At 45.1% G+C, this 23,063-nt stretch overlaps 1 protein-coding gene across 1 annotated transcript in view; it reads left to right on the top strand.

Annotated features, from left to right (window-relative positions):
• Nucleotides 1-19,739, top strand: part of LOC149437974 (uncharacterized) — a 46,948-nt gene extending 27,209 nt beyond the window's left edge. The window contains exon 5 of the mRNA XM_089660385.1: nucleotides 18,151-19,739. Coding sequence (XP_089516511.1) covers nucleotides 18,151-18,503 — 353 coding nt within the window. The 3' untranslated portion in view covers nucleotides 18,504-19,739. The remainder of the gene's footprint in view (nucleotides 1-18,150) is intronic.
• Nucleotides 19,740-23,063: the final 3,324 nt, after the last annotated feature.

The following is a 23,063-nucleotide window of genomic DNA, read 5'->3' as shown; positions in this document are numbered from 1 at the left end:
AACCACAATACAGGTAAGTTCAGGCACTTAGTTCCCCATGTGTCTAACATCGTATAAAGGCAAGGTGAGGGGGCAGAGGAAGTGCGTAAAGACTAAATATATCCTGAAGAGGAAAACAGGCACTGAGAGCATTAAGCAAACCCAAAAATAAAAGGGGGAGCTGTGAAGGGGGTTACAAGTAATGGTTACCCGTGTGCGGGAGGAGGTCTGCATGAATCAGTAGGCACATATATTGCAATTTACATATGGGTATGAGTGTGGGTCGCCTATGGGCAGGGAAAAAAGTGGAAGGGCAGGAGGAGGAGAATAAAGTAGGACATGCAGAATTGAAAGGAAAAAAGGAAAGATAAAGGATAAAATAAAAAGAAGTCAGAAAGGAAGGAGAAGGGATTAGGGGTGCTAGAGAGAAGAAGAAAAAAAAAACAAAAGGGGGGGGGGGCAAGGGAAGGGAGGGGGAGAGAGGATCAAAGTGGGAAGGGAGGGCGTTAGGGAGGGGGCAGTATAGACAGGCATATTACCGGTGTGAAGGCTTCAAGGACACAACAACTAAAAGCAACCCGAAGAGGGTAGAAACGTGTGTCAGATAATCGTGAGACCCATAAGGGAATGGAATTCAGGGGTCCAGCAAGACCAGATATGGGAGTATTTGGTTGGGTTATCTTGTGATGAAGCTATCAGCTCTTCCATCTCCACAACTTTTCCCAAACGTGTGAGCCAGTCTTGTATTAAACGAGGGTGCGTGGATCTCCATAGACCAGGTAGACAGAGTCTAGCTGCGTTGAGCATATGCATAGCAAGTGATTTAAAATAAAGGCGTCTGGGAAGCAGGGGCGGACTGACCATTTGGAAACTCGGGCATGGCCCAAGGGCCCGGGGTCAGTAGGGGGCCCCATGAGATGCCCCTGGTACCTTTTTCATAGGCTTTTTTGAGTTTGGGCAAGGACACAGGGGCCCCATGATCCCCTATTGCCCGGGGGCCGAGGTTATCCGGTGAACCTCCTGCCAGAAGGGCTGGATAATTGGGCATAACCACCAGATATGGAAAAGAGACCCATCAGGTGCCCCACACCTCCAACATTTGTTGGGCAGAGAGGGATTGTAGTGATGGATTCTAGAGGGGATACGGTACCAACGGGATGCCAGTTTGTAGCTGTTTTCTTGCGTTGATACATTCAACGAGCATTTGTGGGAGTATGTAAATATTTGGTCCCAGTCTGAAGAGGAGAAATCTGTTTCCAGGGCCCTGCTCCATGCTCGGCATGCGGGGAGGGAGTCATGGTTCCCACCGCCAACTAGGAGGAGGTAAACGAATGAAATCAGGTGCCTCTGGGGTTCAGCTTTAGAGCAAATAGATTCAAAGAGGGTAAGAGGACGGGTCCATTTGTGACGGTGTTCATGCGTTTGCAGAAAATGCCTAATTTGGAGGTAAGTCCAAAAGGAGAAAGTACGATCTCTCATGCTGCCCTCCAACTAAGAGTAGAGCTTCAATTGGACTTTTTGGAAAAAGTGTTCTGCTTTCATCTGGCTATGTGGCCAATGTCTGGATAGAAAGGCCTTATGCATGCCTGGAGGGAAGGCGAGATTTAGGCGGAGAGAGGTTAAGGGGTTAGGAGCGTCCGAAATGGAGGCCGACTCGCAGGTCAGATGGAAGATTTTCAGAGTAGATCCCAACAATGAATGTGTGAGGAGGGCCTGAGGTGTATGCTTCACCAGAAGTCAGGGGGTCGATGCTATGGGGAAGGGGGAAAACAAGTTCTCTAATTGCACCCAAGCTTTGGTGGTCGAATATAGCATGCCAATCTATAATTCTGGAAAGATGGCAAGCCCAGTGATAACGTTGTAGGTGAGGGAGCCCGAACCCTCCTTTAGATTTAGGGAGAACCAGTTGGGAATATGAAATGTGCGGATGCTTGTGATTCCAGAGAAACAATGAGCACATTCTTCTGCACGAGGTAAAAAAAGGCAGGTGGTAGTTGAATAGGTATGGTTTGAAAAAGATAGAGGAGGCGAGGGAGTACGTTCGTTTTGAGTAGAGCAGCCCTCCCGAACCATGAGAGTCAAGGACTGTGCCACTTAGTAAGGTCTTCCTGAATGGATCTGAGAGATGGGACAAAGTTTTTGGCATATAGGTCATTTTAGGTTACGAGTGAGCTGGGTGCCCAGATAAGTTAGGGCTTCCTTTTCCCAATGAAACGGGAATCGTGACTGGCAAAAAGATACCATGTCAGAAGAAAGAGTGATGTTAAAGGCATAGGACTTAGAATAATTAATTTTGAGGTTCGAAAGAATTTGAAAGAATGAAAAATCTTTCAGTAGATTGGGCAAGGTGGTTCGAGGACTCGCAAAAACAATAGGATGTCATCCGCATAAGCAGCAATTTTGTATTCTTGAGCTGCTGCTTTAATGCCTTTGATATCGGGATTCGAACGGATTTTGCGTTGCAGTGGTTTCAATGATAGTACAAAAAGGAGCGGGGAGAGGGGACATCCTTGATGAGTCCCATTCCCGAGGGGGAAGGGGTTCGACAAATGGCCATTCACGCGAACCTGTGCCGTTGGGCCAGAATAGAAGGCCATAATGAAATTAAGCATATGTTCTCTCAAACCGATCACCTGCAGGGACGCCTTCAGATAGTCCCATGCCACTCTGTTGAAGGCCTTTTCAGCATCCAAAGAAAGGAAGAACCCGGGGGTATTATATTTGTGAAGCCAGTGGAGGAGATTAAGGGCCTTAGTGGCAATATCTCTTGCTCCATGCCAGGAATGAAACCCACTTGATCTAAATTGATCAAGGAGGGGAGTAAGGGAAGGAGACGATTGGCAAGAATTTTCGCAAATATTTTGACATCTACTGGAGGGAGATGGGCCTATAATTGGATACCAAAGTTGCATCCTTACCACCTTTGGGTATGGCTGTGATGTGCGCTTCTAAGAGGCGATGTCGTGGCGGGGGGGATGAGGAGAAGGTGTTAAAGTCAGAGAGAAAAGGGTCGCTCAGGATGTCTAAAAATGATTTGTAGTAAGCTACCGACAAACCGTCGGGGCCCAGGCTCTTACCAGGTTTCATTTGTTTGACAGCTCGGATGTAATATTTTGTTCCAAAGTCTGTGCCGTATCCTCAGGAAGGACAGCGGGGCTATAAAGATGAAGGAAGTCAGAGATCAGAGTGGCTCTGGGTTTATCGGTTTCAGATGGGGGACGTTCAGGAGGGAGGTTGTATAGGGTGTTGTAAAACTGCTCGAAATGAGAAGAGATGTCAGTATTTGATGTGGCGACAGCACCATCCAAACCCCTGATTTTGTGGACTGTCATGCTCGACTTTTTTGCTTGAAGGGCTCTGGCTATGAATCTTCCGCTTTTATTCGCAAATTGATAAAATAGCTGCTGCAACAAAATATATCTCGTTTGGCTGCCTTACCCAGTTTGGTTAGGAGCTGTGAGCAAGCGTTCGTGAGTTCAGTCAATGTCAACACGGCTTGAGTAAGCTTGTGGGCCTTTTCTAAGAATTGGATTCTATCTGTAAGATGTTGTAGACGCTCTTGTCTGTCCCGTTTATGTTTCACGGCTATAGCTATGAGGACACTGCGGATGAGGTGTCTGGAGTTTGGTTTGTTGAGAAGTAGTCAGTCAATTTGGAACAGATCTCTGCTTCGGTTGCTAGGTCGGATAGAAGGGAAGGAATAGACCAGCTAGTCCACTTGTGAATGGGAGAGAAGGAAGAAAAAAAAGAAAAAAGGGGTAGAGGGAGAGTGTCACGTACCTGATGGGAGACTGAAATGACGAGGTCGGCCTCACTTGTGTCACTAATCCTGACTCCGCTAGATTAGTAACAGAGGGAGTCTAGGACCCAGGGGAACAAGAGTGCCAGTAGTTGTTGTTTGCAGCTCTTGCAGATGATGACCTTGGAAGGCTGATGATCCTCTGATTTTGGCACAGGAGTAGTAGGCAGGGCAGGTTTTTCAGATTGCCAGGCGTGTACCAGAGCAAGGCAGGTAGTGAGGACAAGAGACAGGAGCAATGTCATGGAATAGCCAGGGTCATCAACAGTCGGGCAGCACGGTACAGAATCAGAAGGAAAAGCCAAGGTCAGGAGCAGAGCCTAAGTCAGGAACCAGTATCAGGAGAGCAATCAGAGTCAGGTCAGTATCAGGAGATCAATCAGAGTCAGGTGAGCAGAGACACTCCTTAAATAGGCCGTCTGGTGCCAATCTTTGCCGTGCGTGTGCACATGCGTGATCGCGCATTTCCGGTCACGAGTCGTCTTGCTGGAAATCCCTTACAGAGAGAAAGCGAGGAGAGAAGGAGAGAAAATGGAGGTAGCCGGCTGAAATCAGTAAGTGCTCACTGAGCCCATTGTGTGGGGAACGAGGTGGGCGAAGATCCAAAATGGGGGAGCCCGCCGTCCGGTGGACCCTGAGAAGATTAAAATGTGGGGACTGTAGAGGAAGGGCGAGGGCAGGGCAATCATTACAAAGAACTTCTATGTTCAGTCGGATGAGGTGGTATAGCAGCCCTCCCCTGATAGAACGAGTGACTTGGAATGCCTTGAGAAATTAGAATTAAGTGTATGAGGAGTAACAGCGGTGAGAGGGATAGATATCTGGATACCATACACAGCGGTTTAGTGCGGGTAGATATCACATATTTGGGAGTGAGTGGAATATAGGCTGAAACGTGACCTAGGAAATTTGAAATAGAAGTATGGTAATAAGAGCGTTCAATAGCAGACCAGGTATCAAAATCTCTCTGAGGCAGGGCTACGGGTGAGGCCAAGGTAGGTACTCCCTGCTCTCCCCAGGAGGAGGGCAAGCAGTACCACTACCTACCTAAGGAATTGAAAGTTGGATACATAACAATAATGAAAACATAGGATGACCAGCATGTGCAAAATGACCAACTAGGCAGCCAGCATACAATGTATAAAACATTACATGGAAGAAGGAAAACAAAGGAGAGAAAACCGGGAAATTTACCGAGAGGGTCTGCTCTCAAGGCATCAAGGGAGTCGAGCAGTACCTCATGTAGGTCTGGGGAATGCGCATAAGCACGCACCTGCAGGGGGAGAGGGAAGGGAGGGAGCAGCCAATGTCATGGGGCCTACGATGGAACAATGGAGACCTAACCCCGAGCGTGAGAATGGGAGGGATGGAGATGCAAAAGCAGAAGAGGGGTTACCAATCTCTGCAGGGGACTACCATCCAGGGAGCCTATTGAGGTGATGCTCGCTCACAGGTATAAAACAACAATGCAATAATAAAAATGAACAATCAATGAATCCCACTGGTCCCCCACTGCCCAACCCGGTCTCCACCTGCTACCCCATTCATGCACTAATAAACGGTAAAGGATATCTGATGTCAGGATCTTCTCGGGGTGTTCTCTGCAAGTGGTCTTTGGTGAACAGTTCAAGGCTAGTTGAGTGCGGTGTAGAAGGGGGAGCATGGGACCCCTCAAATAGATGACCGAAAAACCTCAGAAGCTTCATGGCTGAGTCCTGGATTGAGTGGATGGGGAATGCAATAGGACAGGGATCTTCCAGAAGTCGTCCGCTGAGTCGAGGTGTGCGTATACTTGACAAAGGCAATGTGGGAGGGGCTTAATGGAAATGGAGACTCGGATGTAAATCAGGTGGCTGCAATCTGAGGTACTAATGGCGGTGCCATAAAAAGGCCTTTAGAGAAGGGAGGCAAAGCGAGGTGGACTGTGACAGATGGACAGCCAAGTGGATGGCGAGGGTTGCGAGGGTTGCAGAATGAGATCCAGGAAGCCTCCAAAGGTGTGTGGATGATTGTATTCCAGTCTGTCCGGACGTCCAGGCTGGAGCAGTTGAGGGAAGGATTTCAGGATGGGAATTCCGAGGCCCACAATGATAGGATCAAAGAAACGGAGGGTTTTCTAGATAAACTTTGGAGGTGAGGTGTGAGGGTCTGGAGCCGGTAGTAAGCTGGTAATGCACTGTGGATGAGAGGGCTAGAAGAAAATGGAAGTGCAGGGCTCCTAAGCATCATGGCGGGGCCTTCGGTGCGCAGGCAAGTCCGTTGGGCTGGATATGGTAGTAGAGCCCCTTTAGGGAGGTCTTGGAGGGGTCGTGGGAACCGAGCGGCGTCAGCGAGAAAGGGGGCCTTGCCACTCCATTGCACTGGATTCCGGTCTAGTTTCTGGGGGAGATGGGATCCACATGGTTCTGTACCAGTCAGGAAGGTTGATTATCCAGAGAGGCGCAGAAATTGGACAAATCCTCAGGGACCCGCAGATTGGCAGTGCGCCCGTGCGGAAAGGTAGAAGGGGAATCGCCACCTGTAGGGTATGTTGTGGGAGCGGAGTGAGTCCAATAGGTGGCAAAGTTCCTGCCTTTGTTGCAGGGTCAGGTTGGAGAGATCTTGGAACAGATGTATTTCTGACCCCCGATACAAGAGGCGTCTTCTTTCTCTGGCGCATTTGAGGATATCCTCTTTAAGTGGGAGACTAACTAGACAACATACTATGTCTCTGGGGGGGTCGGTATCTCTGCCCCTGGGGAGCAGCGATCTGTGTGCACGTTCCAGGTCAATAGGCATTGCAGGCGGACGGCCCAGAAGGTCATTAAAGATCGCCACAACCGTTCTAGGAATCTCGTTTGGTTCCACAGATTCTGGCAAACCGCGGAGTCTGATGGTATGTCTGCGTCCACGATTATCTTAATCCTCAATGTGTCTATAGAATTTCCGGATGTTTGAAGCGTGGGAGGCGGTCATCTGCTGTATTTCCACTATTGCATATGTATTTTGTTTGGTAGAGAGTCCCACCCAGGGGCGGACTGACAACTCATGGGGCCCCCGGGCAATAGGGGATCATGGGGCCCCTGTGTCCTTGCCCAAACTCAAAAAAGCCTATGAAAAAGGTACCAGGGGCATCTCATGGGGCCCCATACTGACCCCGTGAGATGCCGGTCAGTCCGCCCCTGGTTCCACCCCCACTAATCTGGTGCCCAGGGAGTGATGGTCATCACGTAGGTCAGTAGTGAGCGTGACTTTAATATCCGCTGCCACCGCATGGAGATGTCTGAGTGATAAAGCATGGGATTCAGAGGAGAGATCATGTTGGGGACAGAGTCTGGCACTGTGTCAGAGACTGTGCTCTGTGAGCTAGCTTCAGAGGAAGGGTGGGAGGGAGAAGGAGAGGGAGAGGGGGATACCTGCAGCCTGTCCCTCTGCTGGGAGCGGAATAGCTCCTTGATATGCCTTGCTGGGTGCTGACTAGGGGCCCGCGGGGAATGGGACCGGGAACCAGATGTGTTCCGGTCCGTTTTCCCCATATTTGTGTGCCCTGCGCTCACCCAATCCTCCGTGGAAAGAAGCAGGATGTCTCAGGCCGGCGGGAGCTCCTTGCTTAAGTGGCCATCTCGGATCGCGGCAGACCACGCCCCTGAATAATCTATTCTAATGTATTCTTTTTTAATTCATTCTATACAAAATTTGAATTTCGGAAGACAATTATATACTTTCTTTTTTATTCTATTCTATTATTTTTCTATTCTATTATAATTGATTCTATTTTGTTACTTTATGTTCTATTGAATTTTGTTCTGTTTTCTCTTTTCTTTTCCATTCTTTAATTTTCTGTTCTATGTTTTTCTATTCTACCGTATTTTTCGCTCCATAAGACGCCCCTGACCATAGGACGCACCTAGGTTTTAGAGGCAGAAAACAGGAAAAAAAATATTCTGAACTAATGGACTGCAGACATAGTAGAGGAGATGACCAGAGACTGCAGACAGTACAGGAGATGACCAGAGACTGCGGACATAGCACAGGAGATGACCAGAGACTGCAGACATAGTACAGGAGATGACCAGAGACTGCGGACAGTACAGGAGAGGACCAGAGACTGCGGACAGTACAGGAGAGGACCAGAGACTGCGGACAGTACAGGAGAGGACCAGAGACTGCGGACATAGTACAGAAGATGACCAGAGACTGCGGACACAGTACAGGGGATGACCAGAGACTGCTGACATAGTACAGGAGATGACCAGAGACTGCAAACACAGTACAGGAGAGGACCAGAGACTGCGGACACAGTTCAGGGGATGACCAGAGACTGCGAACATAGTACAGGAGATGACCAGAGACTGCGGACACAGTTCAGGGGATGACCAGAGACTGCGAACATAGTACAGGAGATGACCAGAGACTGCGAACACAGTACAGGAGATGACCAGAGACTGCGGACATAGTACAGAAGATGACCAGAGACTGTGGACACAGTACAGGAGATGACCAGAGACTGTGGACACAGTACAGGAGATGACCAGAGACTGCGGACATAGTACAGAAGATGACCAGAGACTGTGGACACAGTACAGGGGATGACCAGAGACTGCAGACATAGTACAGGAGATGAGCAGAGACTGCGGACAGTACAGGGGATGACCAGAGACTGTGGACATAGTACAGGAGATGACCAGAGACTGCGAACACAGTACAGGGGATGACCAGAGACTGCGGACATAGTAAAGGAGATGACCAGAGACTGCAGACATAGTACAGGAGATGACCAGAGACTGCAGACACAGTACAGGGGATGACCAGAGACTGCGGACATAGTAAAGGAGATGACCAGAGACTGCAGACATAGTACAGGAGATGACCAGAGACTGCGGACATAGTACAGGAGATGACCAGAGACTGCGGACAGTACAGGAGATGACCAGAGACTGCGGACCGTGTCATCTTTAACTGTTAGGTTCTGTGAAGTTTCAATTTCTTTCATGTCCGGGAAGAAGCTGCCTTATCTGTTTTATGATGGGAAAGGAAGGTTACACTTTCGCAGACTGCCTGGCACCTGGACTCAGGATGTCTTAACCTGGGTTGACCCACACCATCTGTCAGGAGATAACGTTTGCCTCTCAGGAAGGGAGGGGGTAGGGAATGAAGGGCTGAGGAATACTTCCACTAAAAAGAAAAGAAAAAAAAGGGAACTCCGCGTCCAACTCTGATGGGCTAGTTCGCTACAGTGAGTATTTTGCAGATCTCATTTTTCTCACAAGGTTTTGAAATATAAAAAAAGAAAATAAAGACTATATTTTTGTTTTCTTTCTTCATTTTCCAAAAACTTGTGGCAACAAACGAGATCTGCAAAACACTCACCATGCTTCTTTTCAAATTCCTTGCGGTGTCTACTTTCCAAAAAGGGGTCATTTGGGGGGGGGGGGGGGGGGGGTTGGTGCTATCCTGGCATTTCAGGGCCTTCGAAACTGTGATAGGTAATCAGGGTCTCTCACATGTGGTACCTCCAAACTCGGGAGAAGTAGCAGAATGTATTTTGGGGAGTAATTCCACATACAGTTGTGTTCAAAATAATAGCAGTCAGACATCACTAACCGGATCAATCACTGTTTTTGGTGGAAATGATATTTCTACATGGCACATAATTTACTAGCAGGTGTAGTAGAGTAATAGAAATCCAACAGACCCAACAGTCATGACATGCATTCTGCTGATTCTGTGTCATTGAATCACTCATTGAAAGGGGCGTGTTCACAATAATAGCAGGGTGGAGTTCTATTAGTGAGGTCATTCATTCTTTGAAAAACAGGTGGCAATTATTGCCCTTATTTAAGGAAGGAAGGCAGCAAATGTTGGACATGCTGGTTACAGTGCATTTCTCTCTGAAATTCTGAGGAAAATGGGTCGTTCCAGACATTGTTCAGAAGAACAGCGTACCTTGATTAAAAAGTTGATTGGAGAGGGGAAAACACATAAAGAAGTGCAGAAAATGATCGGCTGCTCAGCTAAAATGATGGCAAATGCTTTAAAATGGCCACCAAAACCTGAAAGACGTGGAAGAAAGTGAAAAACTACCATTGGAATGGATAGAAGAATAGCCAAAATGGCGCGGACTCAGCCAACAATCAGCTCCAGGAAGATGAAAGAAGGTGTGACGTTCCCTGTGAGGACTGTTACAATTAGAAGACGCCGATGTGAAGCCAAGCTATCTGCAAGAAGTCCCCGCAAAGTCCCACTGTTGGAAAAAAGATGTGCTGAAGAGGTTACAATTTGCCAAAGAGCACATTGACTGGCCTAAAGAGAAATGGCACAACATTTTGTGGACTGATGAAAGTAAGATTGTTCTTTTTGGGTCTAGTGGGCGGAGACAGTTTGTCAGACGACCCCCAAACACTGAATTCAAGCCACAGTACACTGTGAAGACCGTGAAGCATGGTGGTGCAAGCATCATGATATGGGGATGTTTCTCATACTACGGTGTTGGGCCTATTTATCGCATACCAGGGATCATGGATCAGTTTGAATACATCAGAATACTTGAAGAGGTCATGCTGCCTTATGCTGAAGAGGAAATGCCCTTGAAATGGGTGTTCCAACAAGACAACGACCCCAAACACACCAGTAAACGTACAACATCTTGGTTCCAGACCAACAAGATGGACGTTATGGAGTGGCCAGCCCAATCATCGGATCTTCATCCAATAGAAAACTTGTGGGGTGACATCAAAAATGCCGTTTCTGAGGCAAAACCAAGAAATAGAGAAGAACTGTGGAATGTGGTCCAATCATCCTGGGCTGGAATACCTGATCACAGGGGCCAGAAGTTGGGTGACTCCATGCAACACAGATGTACAGCAGTTCTCAGAAACAGTGCGACTACAACCAAATATTCATGAAGTCATTCAAAGGAAAGCAAAATCTTCAAACATTTCTCAGTTTATATAGTGAATGTTGGAGTTTGTAAAGAAGAATACAAACACGGCCATTTTTTTTGAACCGTCTAATATTCACTTTTCTTTAATTTTTTTAGAGGAACAACACAAATTTGATGTATTTTTCTTCATGTTTTGATTTGGAATAGAATGTGTCGTGTTCCCAATGCATTTGTGTGGATGGAAATAAAAGCTATTAGAAGGATTTTCAGCTTTATTCACTTTTTCCACACACTGATATTATTTTGAACACAACTGTATATCCATGACGTGTGAGCAATAAATAATTTAGGAGACAATTTTGTGTAAAAAAAAATTGTCATTTTCCAAAAACTTGTGGTAAAAAAGTGAATTATTCTATTGACACAACATGCCTCGCAGAAAATAGTTTGGGGTGTCTACTTTCCAAAAAGGGTTCGTTTTGGGGGGTGGGGGCGTTTTATGCCCAGCGTTAGGAGTTTATGCCACACATCACTCACTCTTCTAACCACCTGAAGATCAAGCCTTTTCTGACACTTTTTGTTCCCATGAAAAAAATCAGTATTTTTTTGCTAGGAAATTACTTTATAAATTATATATTTTTTAAAGCAGACACCCTAGTGCATAAAATGGTGGGTGCTTCAATTTTTTATGTCACATAGTACTCGCGCAGTGATTTTTCAAATGCAGACTTTTTGCAAAAAATACACTTTTCTTTACTTTTAATGCACAAAAACACAATATATTGGCCAATTATTTGGTAAGATATAAAATATGATGGTATGCCGAGTAAATACAGTCAGGTCCAAAAATATTGGGACATTGACACAATTCTAACATTTTTGGCTCTATACACCACCACAATGGATTTGAAATGAAACGAACAAGATGTGCTTTAACTGCAGACTGTCAGCTTTAATTTGAGGGTATTTACATCCAAATCAGGTGAACGGTGTAGGAATTACAACAGTTTGCATATGTGCCTCCCACTTGTTTAGGGACCAAAAGTAATGGGACAATTGGCTTCTCAGCTGTTCCATGGCCAGGTGTGTGTTATTCCTCATTATCCCAATTACAATGAGCAGATAAAAGGTCCAGAGTTCATTTCAAGTGTGCTATTTGCATTTGGAATCTGTTGCTGTCTACTCTCAAGATGAGATCCAAAGAGCTGTCACTATCAGTGAAGCCGTCATTAGGCTGAAAAAACAAAACAAACCCATCAGAGAGATAGCAAAAACATTAGGCGTGGCCAAAACAACTGTTTGGAACATTCTTAAAAAGAAGGAACGCACCGGTGAGCTCAGCAACACCAAAAGACCCGGAAGACCACGGAAAACAACTGTGGTGGATGACCGAAGAATTCTTTCCCTGGTGAAGAAAACACCCTTCACAACAGTTGGCCAGATCAAGAACACTCTCCAGGAGGTAGGTGTATGTGTGTCAAAGTCAACAATCAAGAGAAGACTTCACCAGAGTGAATACAGAGGGTTCACCATAAGATGTAAACCATTGGTGAGCCTCAAAAACAGGAAGGCCAGATTAGAGTTTGCCAAACGACATCTAAAAAGCCTTCTCAGTTCTGGAACAACTTCCTATGGACAGAGGAGACCGACATCAACTTGTACCAGAGTGATGGGAAGAGAAGAGTATGGAGAAGGAACTGCTCATGATCCTAAGCAGACCACCTCATCAGTGAAGCATGGTGGTGGTAGTGTCATGGCGTGGGCATGTATGGCTGCCAATGGAACTGGTACTCTTGTATTTATTGATGATGTGACTGCTGAGAAAAGCAGCCGGATGAATTCTGAAGTGTTTCAGACAATATTATCTGCTCATATTCAGCCAAATGCTTCAGAACTCATTGGACGCTTCACAGTGCAGATGGACAATGACCCAAAGCAGACTTCAAAAGACACCAAAGAGTTTTTTAAGGGAAAGAAGTGGAATGTTCTGCAATGGCCAAATCAATCACCTGACCAGAATCCGATTGAGCATTTCACTTGCTGAAGACAAAACTGAAGGGAAAATGTCCCAAGAACAAGCAGGAACTGAAGGCAGTTGCAGTAGAGGCCTGGCAGAGCATCACCAGGGATGAAACCCAGCGTCTGGTGATGTCTATGCGTTCCAGACTTCAGGCTGTAATTGACTGCAAAGGATTTGCAACCAAGTATTAAAAAGTGAAAGTTTGATTTATGATTATTATTCTGTCCCATTACTTTTGGTCCCTTAAAAAGTGGGAGGCACATATGTAAACTGTTGTAATTCCTACACCGTTCACCTGATTTGGATGTAAATACCCTCAAATTAAAGCTGACAGTCTGCAGTTAAAGCACATCTTGTTTGTTTCATTTCAAATCCATTGTGGTGGTGTATAGAGCCAAAAATGTTAGAATTGTGTTGATGTCCCAATATTTATGGACCTGACTGTAGATACCAAACATGACTTGCTTTAAAACTGCGCATGCCCCGTGCAATGGTGACAAACTGCAAACATTTTTAATATCCATAGACAATGCTTTAAAAGCCATTACAAGCTACCATTTTAGATTTACAGAGGAGGTCTAGTGCTAGAATTACTGCCCTTGATCTGACGTTTGCGGTAACACCTCACATGCATGGTGCAACCGCTGTTTACACACCAATATAAATAATAAAGTGCAGCACTAAAATACAGTAAATATAATCACAATAGAATCCAAATATGAATACGTTGATGAGTATATAGTGAGATGAATCCAGAAGTGAGCAAATGTCAGTATGCTGATGCTTTGAAGAAATGATAGGATTGCGCACTTACCATATGCACATTAATATATCCATCTCAGGGCACTTAGGTTAGGAGGTATGGTAGGTGTATGTAGAACATCCGTCTAGGAATGGGCAGTGCAGCAGTCAATGGATGATGTCTGCTTACTCCAGAGGTCCCCTTTAGGATGGATAGGGTCAGCCACCTGCTTTCAGGGATTCCCTTCCTCTGGATATTGGGTCAAACTTGTAATCTCCACTGGCTCTGCAAACGTAATGGCTCCATAAAGAAGCCATAAGAAAGGTGCCCATAGTGTAGTACTTTTTAAGTAAACTTATTTAATCCAAGAAATGACAGTACAGTAGTATAAAAACAGGTACACTGACCATGAGTAAAGATGGCCGCTGGACCAACAGGTGGCTCCGGCGGCGTGACGTCACAGCGTGTTGGTTCCCTTAAGCCTTTCGTGCCAAGCATGTTTTCAGAGGGAAAATCAACATCTCACTATATACTCATAGACGTATTCGCATTTGGATTCTATTGATTATATTTATTTTAGTCAAAAGTTAGGGTATGTGAGTGCTATTATAAAGTGACAGCAGCTAGGACACCTAAAGGTACCATAAAACCTCGAAAAGTGGATAATATACAAGAAATAGTGCAGCGCTGTTAGATGAATCTGTGAAGCATTATAAGTCAAGCAATACTGTATTATAAGTACAATATTATTCAGGTGCAAACGGTGGTATTCTACCACCAGTAAATGGCTAGAACGTCAATCAGTAAGAATAAATCCAAATTGTAGACTTTTAGGTCATATCATATCTGAATTCTAGGAGTTCAGTTCCTTATAATCAATGATGTGATGAAAACATGAGAAATATGTGAATTGCGCACTCACCAGAAGTGCGCTATCAAAACGCATTTGAGATCATAATCGTCTCATCGGGTCAGCCAGGACAATCACTTCCAGGTATGGTCAGGTTACTGCGCCTGTGCCTTTAAGGACCGCTCAAATGATACCACTGTCTCGGGACACTCCTAAACCGGCCTCTGTGAATGGTGAGACTCGCAAAGAGGCATGTGCTGGAATCTTGCCGCCAACGGCGGCAAGATGTCAGGATGCTGTAGCCCCTGACACTGACGCGTTTCATGCGAAGCATTTAGTCATAGGGTGCAGGCTTACCTGGTATAACCATTCAAAGTCCAGTGATGTACCAGTACGTCGCTGGTCCTTGTTGGGTGTATATGTTATGTTCTTTGTTTTTGTATGCAGCCTGTGGACTGAATGAAAAAAAGAGAAGAAATCTCTGCCAGAAAAAGTGTGTGGTATGCCCACCATTAGAATATACCGCCCTGCATCCACCCACTTCTAATAGTGGGCACACATTAGGTCACGCGGTGCCACATGTGCCAGTTCCAAGATTGTACAAATGTCTAAATAGTGGCACGCTTGAATAAAAATTGTCCACGTATTTGTGGTACCCCATATGGAGAAATGATGACACCAAGTCCCAAACTATCTTGCCACTACTCCCCATGTAGTCTGGGCATCCGGGGGGGCTCCACGTAACATCTTTTCCCTCGTAAATCCGAAACTTATAAGTATAGCCTGTTGTCCTCTCACAGGTCTTCTACATCTTGACCCCATATCTGGCACGCTTGCTGGGGAAAAATTGTTTGAATGTAAGGTGACCAGAAAAATGAATGAGGGACTCCTCAACGCAGATGTTTTGCTGGGGAGTATAGACATCTGCAAATTTTTGGTTAAGGTGATTTGCGAGGGGCTGAATTTTGTGGAGCCGTCAAATTCAGGGTCACCCCGAGGATGACAGAGTGTATTGTCACTGAAATGCATAAATCACATTATACTCTCATATCTATGCCTGGCCATGGCAGCAGAGAACACGGCATATGATGAATCGGGTCTGCGGACCAATACAACTGCAATTCATTTTTTTCAGTAATGCCCATGTTGAGGGTTAGGCCCAAAAAAAATGTAAATTCAGAAACCGTAATGAGTTTCCATGCGAATGGTCTGTCAAGATTTGAATTTGGGTTGCGATAAATTGTTGTGCATATAAATTGCTTTGATCCACAATCAACGCATACAGATATTCCATGAAAAACAGCTCCAAAAAATTAAGGGGAGGAGTTAAATATTCTGTTTCCACCTGAATTTTGGGTTGGGCAGTGAATGGGGGAAGTGCAGGTGCTGATTCTGTGAACACTGCAGTTTTGTGTGCAATGTATCAAGTGACAGTGACCTACTGACACTGCACTTGCTGGGGGTGAAGGAGGGGGTAAGCATAGGGGCTAAACGCAGGTGTTGGCAGGTGCCGGGGCTTATCCCGCTAATGCTGCATTTTTGGGGACGCTATACTAATGTGAACGCTGCTATAGTGCTGATCTGACCAAAGATATTGACCCGTTCAGACACTATACTAGCAATGGAGGTTTATTGTACCTGAGCGTCTTCCTGGCAATCAAGGGGTTAAATATGATGACTGGTGTACTGACGGGCAATCTGACGCTATCTGGGAGGGGCGTGAAAAGCACAGGAGCGCGAATCACGTATACGTATATATGAATTTGTGCATCCATGCCGCCCTGTAGCAGTATTTCTGCTATAGGGCTGTCAGGAAGCGGTTACAGAAGCGGTTTGTGTTACAGCGCTGCGTTACTTTAACTGGCAATTGCGCTGTCATGCAACGCTGCACCCAAACTAAATTTATGTCATTTTTTCCCCACGAATTGAGCTTTCTTTTGGTGGTATTTGATCGCCTGTGTAGTATTTGAGAACAAAACAATATTTTGGACTTTTTGCTACAAAACATGTCCAGTAAAAAAATAAAAAAATCAAATTTTGTAATAAATTTAGGCCAAAATATATTGCTAAAAAATCACAATACGCGTAAAATAATTGGTTTATGTGAAAGTTAAAGTGTCTACAAATGCCGGTATAGATACTGGAATTTAATTTTTTTAATCCTAATAATGGCGGCGATCATCGACTTATGAAAGACTGAGGTGAACATTCTGACACTGGGGAGGGGGGGACTGATTTGGGGTCACTGACATCCCCAGTGACACCAATACAGTTATCAATGCAAAAAAAAAACACTGACACTATACTAATGGGACTGGGGAGGACGGGGTTAACATTAGAAGGCAATCAAAGAGTTAACTGTGTGATGGGAGTGTTTCACTAGGGGGTGGGGAGGGTTGTGTGCTTCACTGTAAGCACACTGATCCTGAAGGATGAGCTCAGCCATCGGGATCAATGTGCTCAAACAGGGAACGAGGGCTGCTGTCAGGAAAGGCCTGCCCATAGTGCAGGTGAAGTTCCACAGTGCACAAATATGCGCATGCGCAGAGTCCTTGTGAGCCGAACAGATTTGCAGGCACTTGAACATAGGCAGGCGTGTGCTGGTCACTAATGCTGGCTCCAAAAGAGCTATTTAAACTGTCTGCTGTAGTTGTCTCATTGCCGTATGGTCTTTCCCTGCTCGTGTTCCCTGATTCCCGTCATTGACTCCCGATACCAAACCAGCCTGTTCCTGATCTCGGCTTGATTGCCTCCTGCCCTGACCTCTGGCTTGTCTTTGGATTATTCTTCTGTCTGCTCCTGTCTGATTGATCTTCCGTTACTGAACCTGGCCTGTGACCCGACTACTCTTCCTCCTGCCGCTGTAAGCCTGATCTGCCTCATCAATACTGAACCCGGCTGGTCTGACCCTGCATCCTCAGCATGCTGTGCCCCAGCATCCATCCATCCTGCACGGCTACATCCACACCCTGCTCCTGGTCTACAACACCTCAGCTCACCTGCTATTACCGGACTGATCACAGGCACTCATACCCCACCGTGCCCCTGCAACCGCTGTCTCACCCTCAGCGGTCCTTGAGCCGGAGTTGTACAGGAATCCTGCCTCTTCACGTCAGGCTCACTATCCAGGTACTGTATGTGACAGCTGCATTGTAAACAGTGCAGCCCACCTCCCTGTCAGTGTTTGCCTGTAATCACCAGGTTCCGGTGGGTAGTCACCGGCCGGGACCCGGTGACTGACACTTGCAGGCCGCGATCGGCAATGCAGGTAGGGCGGTGTCGCTCCTTCACACGCCCCCTACCCGAAATGCAAAATCATGTATATATACGTGATTTTGCGCAGCGGTGTCACCCTGCCGCAGTATAACTACAGTGACTGGACTTTCCTCTGTCTATCTCCTCTCTGTCTATATAATGACCGCCTTTCCTCTGTCTATCTCCTCCTCTCCTCTCTGTCTATATAATGACTGCCTTTCCTCTGGCTATCTCCTCCTCTCCTCTCTGTCTGTATAATGACTGCCTTTCCTCTGTCTATCTCCTCCTCTCTCCTCTGTCTATATAATGACTGCCTTTCCTCTGTCTATCTCCTCTCTGTCTATATAATGACTGCCTTTCCTCTGTCTATCTCCTCTCTGTCTATATAATGACCGCCTTTCCTCTGTCTATCTCCTCCTCTCTCTCCTCTCTGTCTATATAATGACCGCCTTTCCTCTGTCTATCTCCTCCTTTCTCTTCTCTCCTTCAACTATTCCTCTAGAAAAAGCCTGCAATGATTCTGTCTCCCTTCTCTTCACTCAGACAATGGCCATCTTTCCTCCATCTCCCCTTCACCTCCTGTCCTTCAGGAACTGACTTCTGACTGGTTGTTGTACTGAATTCCTTCTTGTTGATATTCTAGGCATTAACCCATACATTGTCCTGACACACAAGTCCAGCGGTGACGTGGAGTCCATGAAGTCCATCTTTACAAACATGGGACAGTCAAAGATCTACACCATCGAAAATTACACTGCAAAGGACCAGTCAATGGTGATAGAGAAGCATGAAGAGATCATCAAATTCCTCACTGAGGTTTTGGAAGACATCAAATTCCGTATGGGACACATGAGAGATCCCAAAGAGGAGAGGAAAAGGCATCTGAATTTAATTTTACATTATATGAAAGAAACAAGCGACATGAAACTAGCAGAGGAATTTACAAAGAGTCAGGGGAAGTTGAGGAAAAGAAGAGATCCATGTTTTATATTTTGAATAAATACTTCTCAGATTGTGCAGCCCTATCTACTGTATATTACAACCCCTGTGTGCCTTATGTAGTTATCTGTGATGTAGAATATAAATGGTAGGTAAGGTCTGGGAAGGTCTACGTCAGTTCCTTCTTCTTCTCACTTGGAGGACAGAAGGGACTCACTGAAGGTCCAGGTTAATAAAAAGCCTCCATAGACCATTTCTTCTCTTTCAGCCATCAGTTTTCTGTGTTTCTATGTATTGGAGGACAGGTGACATAAAGTGGGCTCTGCATCCAGTGCCGGCCCAACTATAGGGAGGCATAGACAGCTGCCTCAGGGTGCCAGCATGGTGGGGCGGGGGGGCGGTAAAATCCGAATCCCCAGCCCTTTGCTTGGGATTTGGATTTGTAACCATAGTGCGGACATGTGTGTTCCCCGGCCAGAAGTGTGCATACTGTTGTGAAGCTGACTGAAGCTGGCTGTCTTTGCAAAGCCACCGATCACTTTTACAACTGCCATGATGTGCCACCCCCTGTGCAACCCCCCCCACCCCCACCATATTTACCAGGCTCTACTGGCCCACTGCATTCATGGCGGATGTCGCTGTGAAGGGCGGAAGGAATTTAGTGGACATTTATCCGCTGAGCCTCTCTCCTCTGTACAGAACAGGCAGTGACATGCATGACTTCACTTCCAGAGCTGTCAATGACTGGAATCAGTACCTGAGGAAGCAGCTGACAGACCATGATCTGTGTTCCATCAGCTGCAGTGGCGTGTAAGGGAGACGTCCAGGGTCTAATGGACCCCAGATGTCTCATAAAGAGTACCTGTCACCTATATGCTATCACATAGACAGCTAGTGGTCCCCTATGTGATAGCAATCACAAGTATGTAAAAATGTTTTTTAAGTTTTAAGCATTAAAAAAGACACATAAAAAAAACATTTTTATACCCCCCCCCCACACACACACACACACACACATATCAAAATGCATGCATTGGGATGCGTATGTACAAAAATGGCGATTGCCGTACACATATTACATATCACTGCGCTTGTCGGACTGAGAGCAATAATTATATCACCAGAACTCCTGCATAACTTTACACTGATGACCTGTAGCGGCTTTTATAAATCTAGGGTGTCACGGGCACACACACATTTAAGGGTTGACATGTTGGGTCTCGATTTACTCAGCACAGCTTCATCTCTTACATTTTACAAATTATAAATAAATTAAATTTATGCATCCAAAAATTTACTGTGGTGTATTTTTTAATGAAATTTTGTATTCCATAAACCGTTGAGCCAGTATCGTGTAACATAAAAAATTGGAACTACCAACATATTATGGGCTGTCAAACTCCATTTCATGGCGGGCCGCATCAGCATTATGGTTGCCTTCAAAGGGCCAGTTGTATCTGTAAGACTAGATGTCCAGAACACCCCACCCCCCTCATTACATCACATGTCAAGAATCCCACACCCTCCATAACATCACTGTGCACCCCCTTTGGGGGCAGAGCTGGTAAACAGAAGGTACAGGGTCTGGAGGAGGACCAGAGGAGGAATCCCCCCTTATGTATTATACATGGAGATCATATCCCCCCCGTATATATTATACATGGAGATCATATCCCCCTTATGTATTATACATGGAGATCATATCCCCCTTATGTATTATACATGGAGATCATATCCCCCCTTATGTATTATACACGGAGATCATATCTCCCCTTATGTATTATACATGGAGATCATATCCCCCTTATGTATTACACATGGAGATCATATCCCCCTTATGTATTATACATGGAGATCATATCCCCCTTATGTATTATACATGGAGATCATATCCCCCTTATGTATTATACATGGAGATCATATCCCCCCTTATGTGTTATACATGGAGATCATATCCCCCCTTATATATTATACATGGTGATCATATCCCCCCCTTATGTATTATACATGGAGATCATATCCCCCCCTTATGTATTATACATGGAGATCATATCCCCCTTATGTATTATACATGGAGATCATATCCCCCCTTATGTATTATACATGGAGATCATATCCCCCTTATGTATTATACATGGAGATCATATCCCCCCTTATGTATTATACATGGAGATCATATCCCCCCTCATGTATTATACATGGAGATCATATCCCCCCTTATGTATTATACATGGAGATCATATCCCCCCTTATGTATTATACATGGAGATCATATCCCCCTTATGTATTATACATGGAGATCATATCCCCCTTATGTATTATACATGGAGATCATATCCTCCCTTATGTATTATACATGGAGATCATATCCCCCCTTATGTATTATACATGGAGATCATATCCCCCTTATGTATTATACATGGAGATCATATCCCCCTTATGTATTATACATGGAGATCATATCCCCCTTATGTATTATACATGGAGATCATATCCCCCCTTATGTGTTATACATGGAGATCATATCCCCCCTTATATATTATACATGGAGATCATATCCTCCCTTATGTATTATACATGGAGATCATATCCCCCCTTATGTATTATATATGGAGATCATATCCCCCCTTATGTGTTATACATGGTGATCATATCCCCCCCTTATGTATTATACATGGAGATCATATCCCCCCTTATGTATTATACATGGAGATCATATCCCTCCCCTTATGTATTATACATGGAGATCATATCCCCCCTTATGTATTATACATGGAGATCATATCCCCCCTTATGTATTATACATGATGATCATATCCCCCCTTATGTATTATACATGGTGATCATATCCCCCCTTATGTATTATACATGGAGATCATACCCCCCCTTATGTATTATACATGGAGATCATATCCCCCTTATGTATTATACATGGAGACCATATCCCCCTTATGTATTATACATGGTGATCATATCCCCCCTTATGTATTATACATGGAGATCATATCCTCCCTTATGTATTATACACGGAGATCATATCCCCCTTATGTATTATACATGGAGATCATATCCCCCTTATGTATTATACATGGAGATCATATCTCCCCTTATGTATTATACATGGAGATCATATCCCCCCTTATGTATTATACATGGAGATCATATCCCCCCTTATGTATTATACATGGAGATCATATCCCCCCTTATGTATTATACATGGAGATCATATCCCCCCCCCTTATGTATTATACATGGAGATCATATCTCCCCTTATGTATTATACATGGAGATCATATCCCCCCTTATGTATTATACATGGAGATCATATCCCCCCTTATGTATTATACATGGAGATCATATCCCCCCCCCTTATGTATTATACATGGAGATCATATCTCCCCTTATGTATTATACATGGAGATCATATCCCCCCTTATGTATTATACATGGTGATCATATCCCCCCCTTATGTATTATACATGGAGATCATATCCCCCCTTATGTATTATACATGGTGATCATATCCCCCCTTATGTATTATACATGGAGATCATATCTCCCCCTTATGTATTATACATGGAGATCATATCCCCCCTTATGTATTATACATGGAGATCATATCCCCCCTTATGTATTATACATGGAGATCATATCCCCCCTTATGTGTTATACATGGAGATCATATCCCCCCTTATGTATTATACATGGAGTCTCCGCCCATGCCACACCTCTGTGAGGGGCGTGGCATGGGAGGAGACTCTCTAAAGCCTTTTTTACATGAAGTTTCACCCTGTTGATTGTTGGATAGCGGCTCTCTTTAGATCTTTGAACTGGACAAGCGGAGCTTGGAGCATTGGCACCCGGTCACATGTTAGAAGTCACCAGGAAATATGCGCGCAGTTCTTGGAGCGTCACTTTTCACACACTGGGATAAAGCCTACTTTATATTAGTTACAAGTCCCCATTTACATAGTATAGCTGAAAAAAAAATTAAAAACTGCAGCTTGCCTTGTTAAGATACTCTATTCTGGACCCTCTGGCAAGGAAAATCTGACATAGTTCTCTTTGTTTAAGAGGGGCTGGATAGCTGTGTTTGCCATAATGAACCCAGTCTGCACTGTGCAGGGAGATCTTCATGTTTAGTTTTGAAATAGATTTGTACTCTGTCTGTCCTTAATAAAGGTTTTCACTATTGTTGGGCTAGAGCAGGGTCTCCAAACTATGTCCCTCCAGCTGTTGAAGTACTACAAGTCCCATCATGCTTCAGCCGTCTTGCCGGTGGCTGTCAGAGTCTTGCAAGGCCTCATGGGACTTACAGTTCCTCAACACCTGGAGGGCCATAGTTTGGAGACCCCCGGCCTAGATGTTCGAGTCAAACATTAGTTCAACACCGGCTGTTCACGTGTTGGGTGAACACACAAACGATAAGTTTGTTCTTTGGGCTGTTTGCCCACCACGCCCCACAATACACTGCCCCCTGATAGTGCATTGTGATTGGCCAAAGCAAGGCATCTGACCACAGGTCAGGTTACATAATGACATAGTTAGTCTGGCTGAAAAAAGACAAAAGTCCATCCAGTTCAAGCAAAAAAAAAAGTTATATTCCTATACCCACAG

The sequence above is a fragment of the Staurois parvus genome, unplaced genomic scaffold, assembly GCF_062004578.1.
Source record: "Staurois parvus isolate SC_StPar_1 unplaced genomic scaffold, SC_StPar_1.0 ptg001234l, whole genome shotgun sequence".
Classification (NCBI taxonomy): Eukaryota; Metazoa; Chordata; class Amphibia; order Anura; family Ranidae; genus Staurois; species Staurois parvus.
The sequence above is the reverse complement of the archived record's forward strand: the minus strand, read 5'-3'. Positions and strand labels throughout refer to the sequence as shown.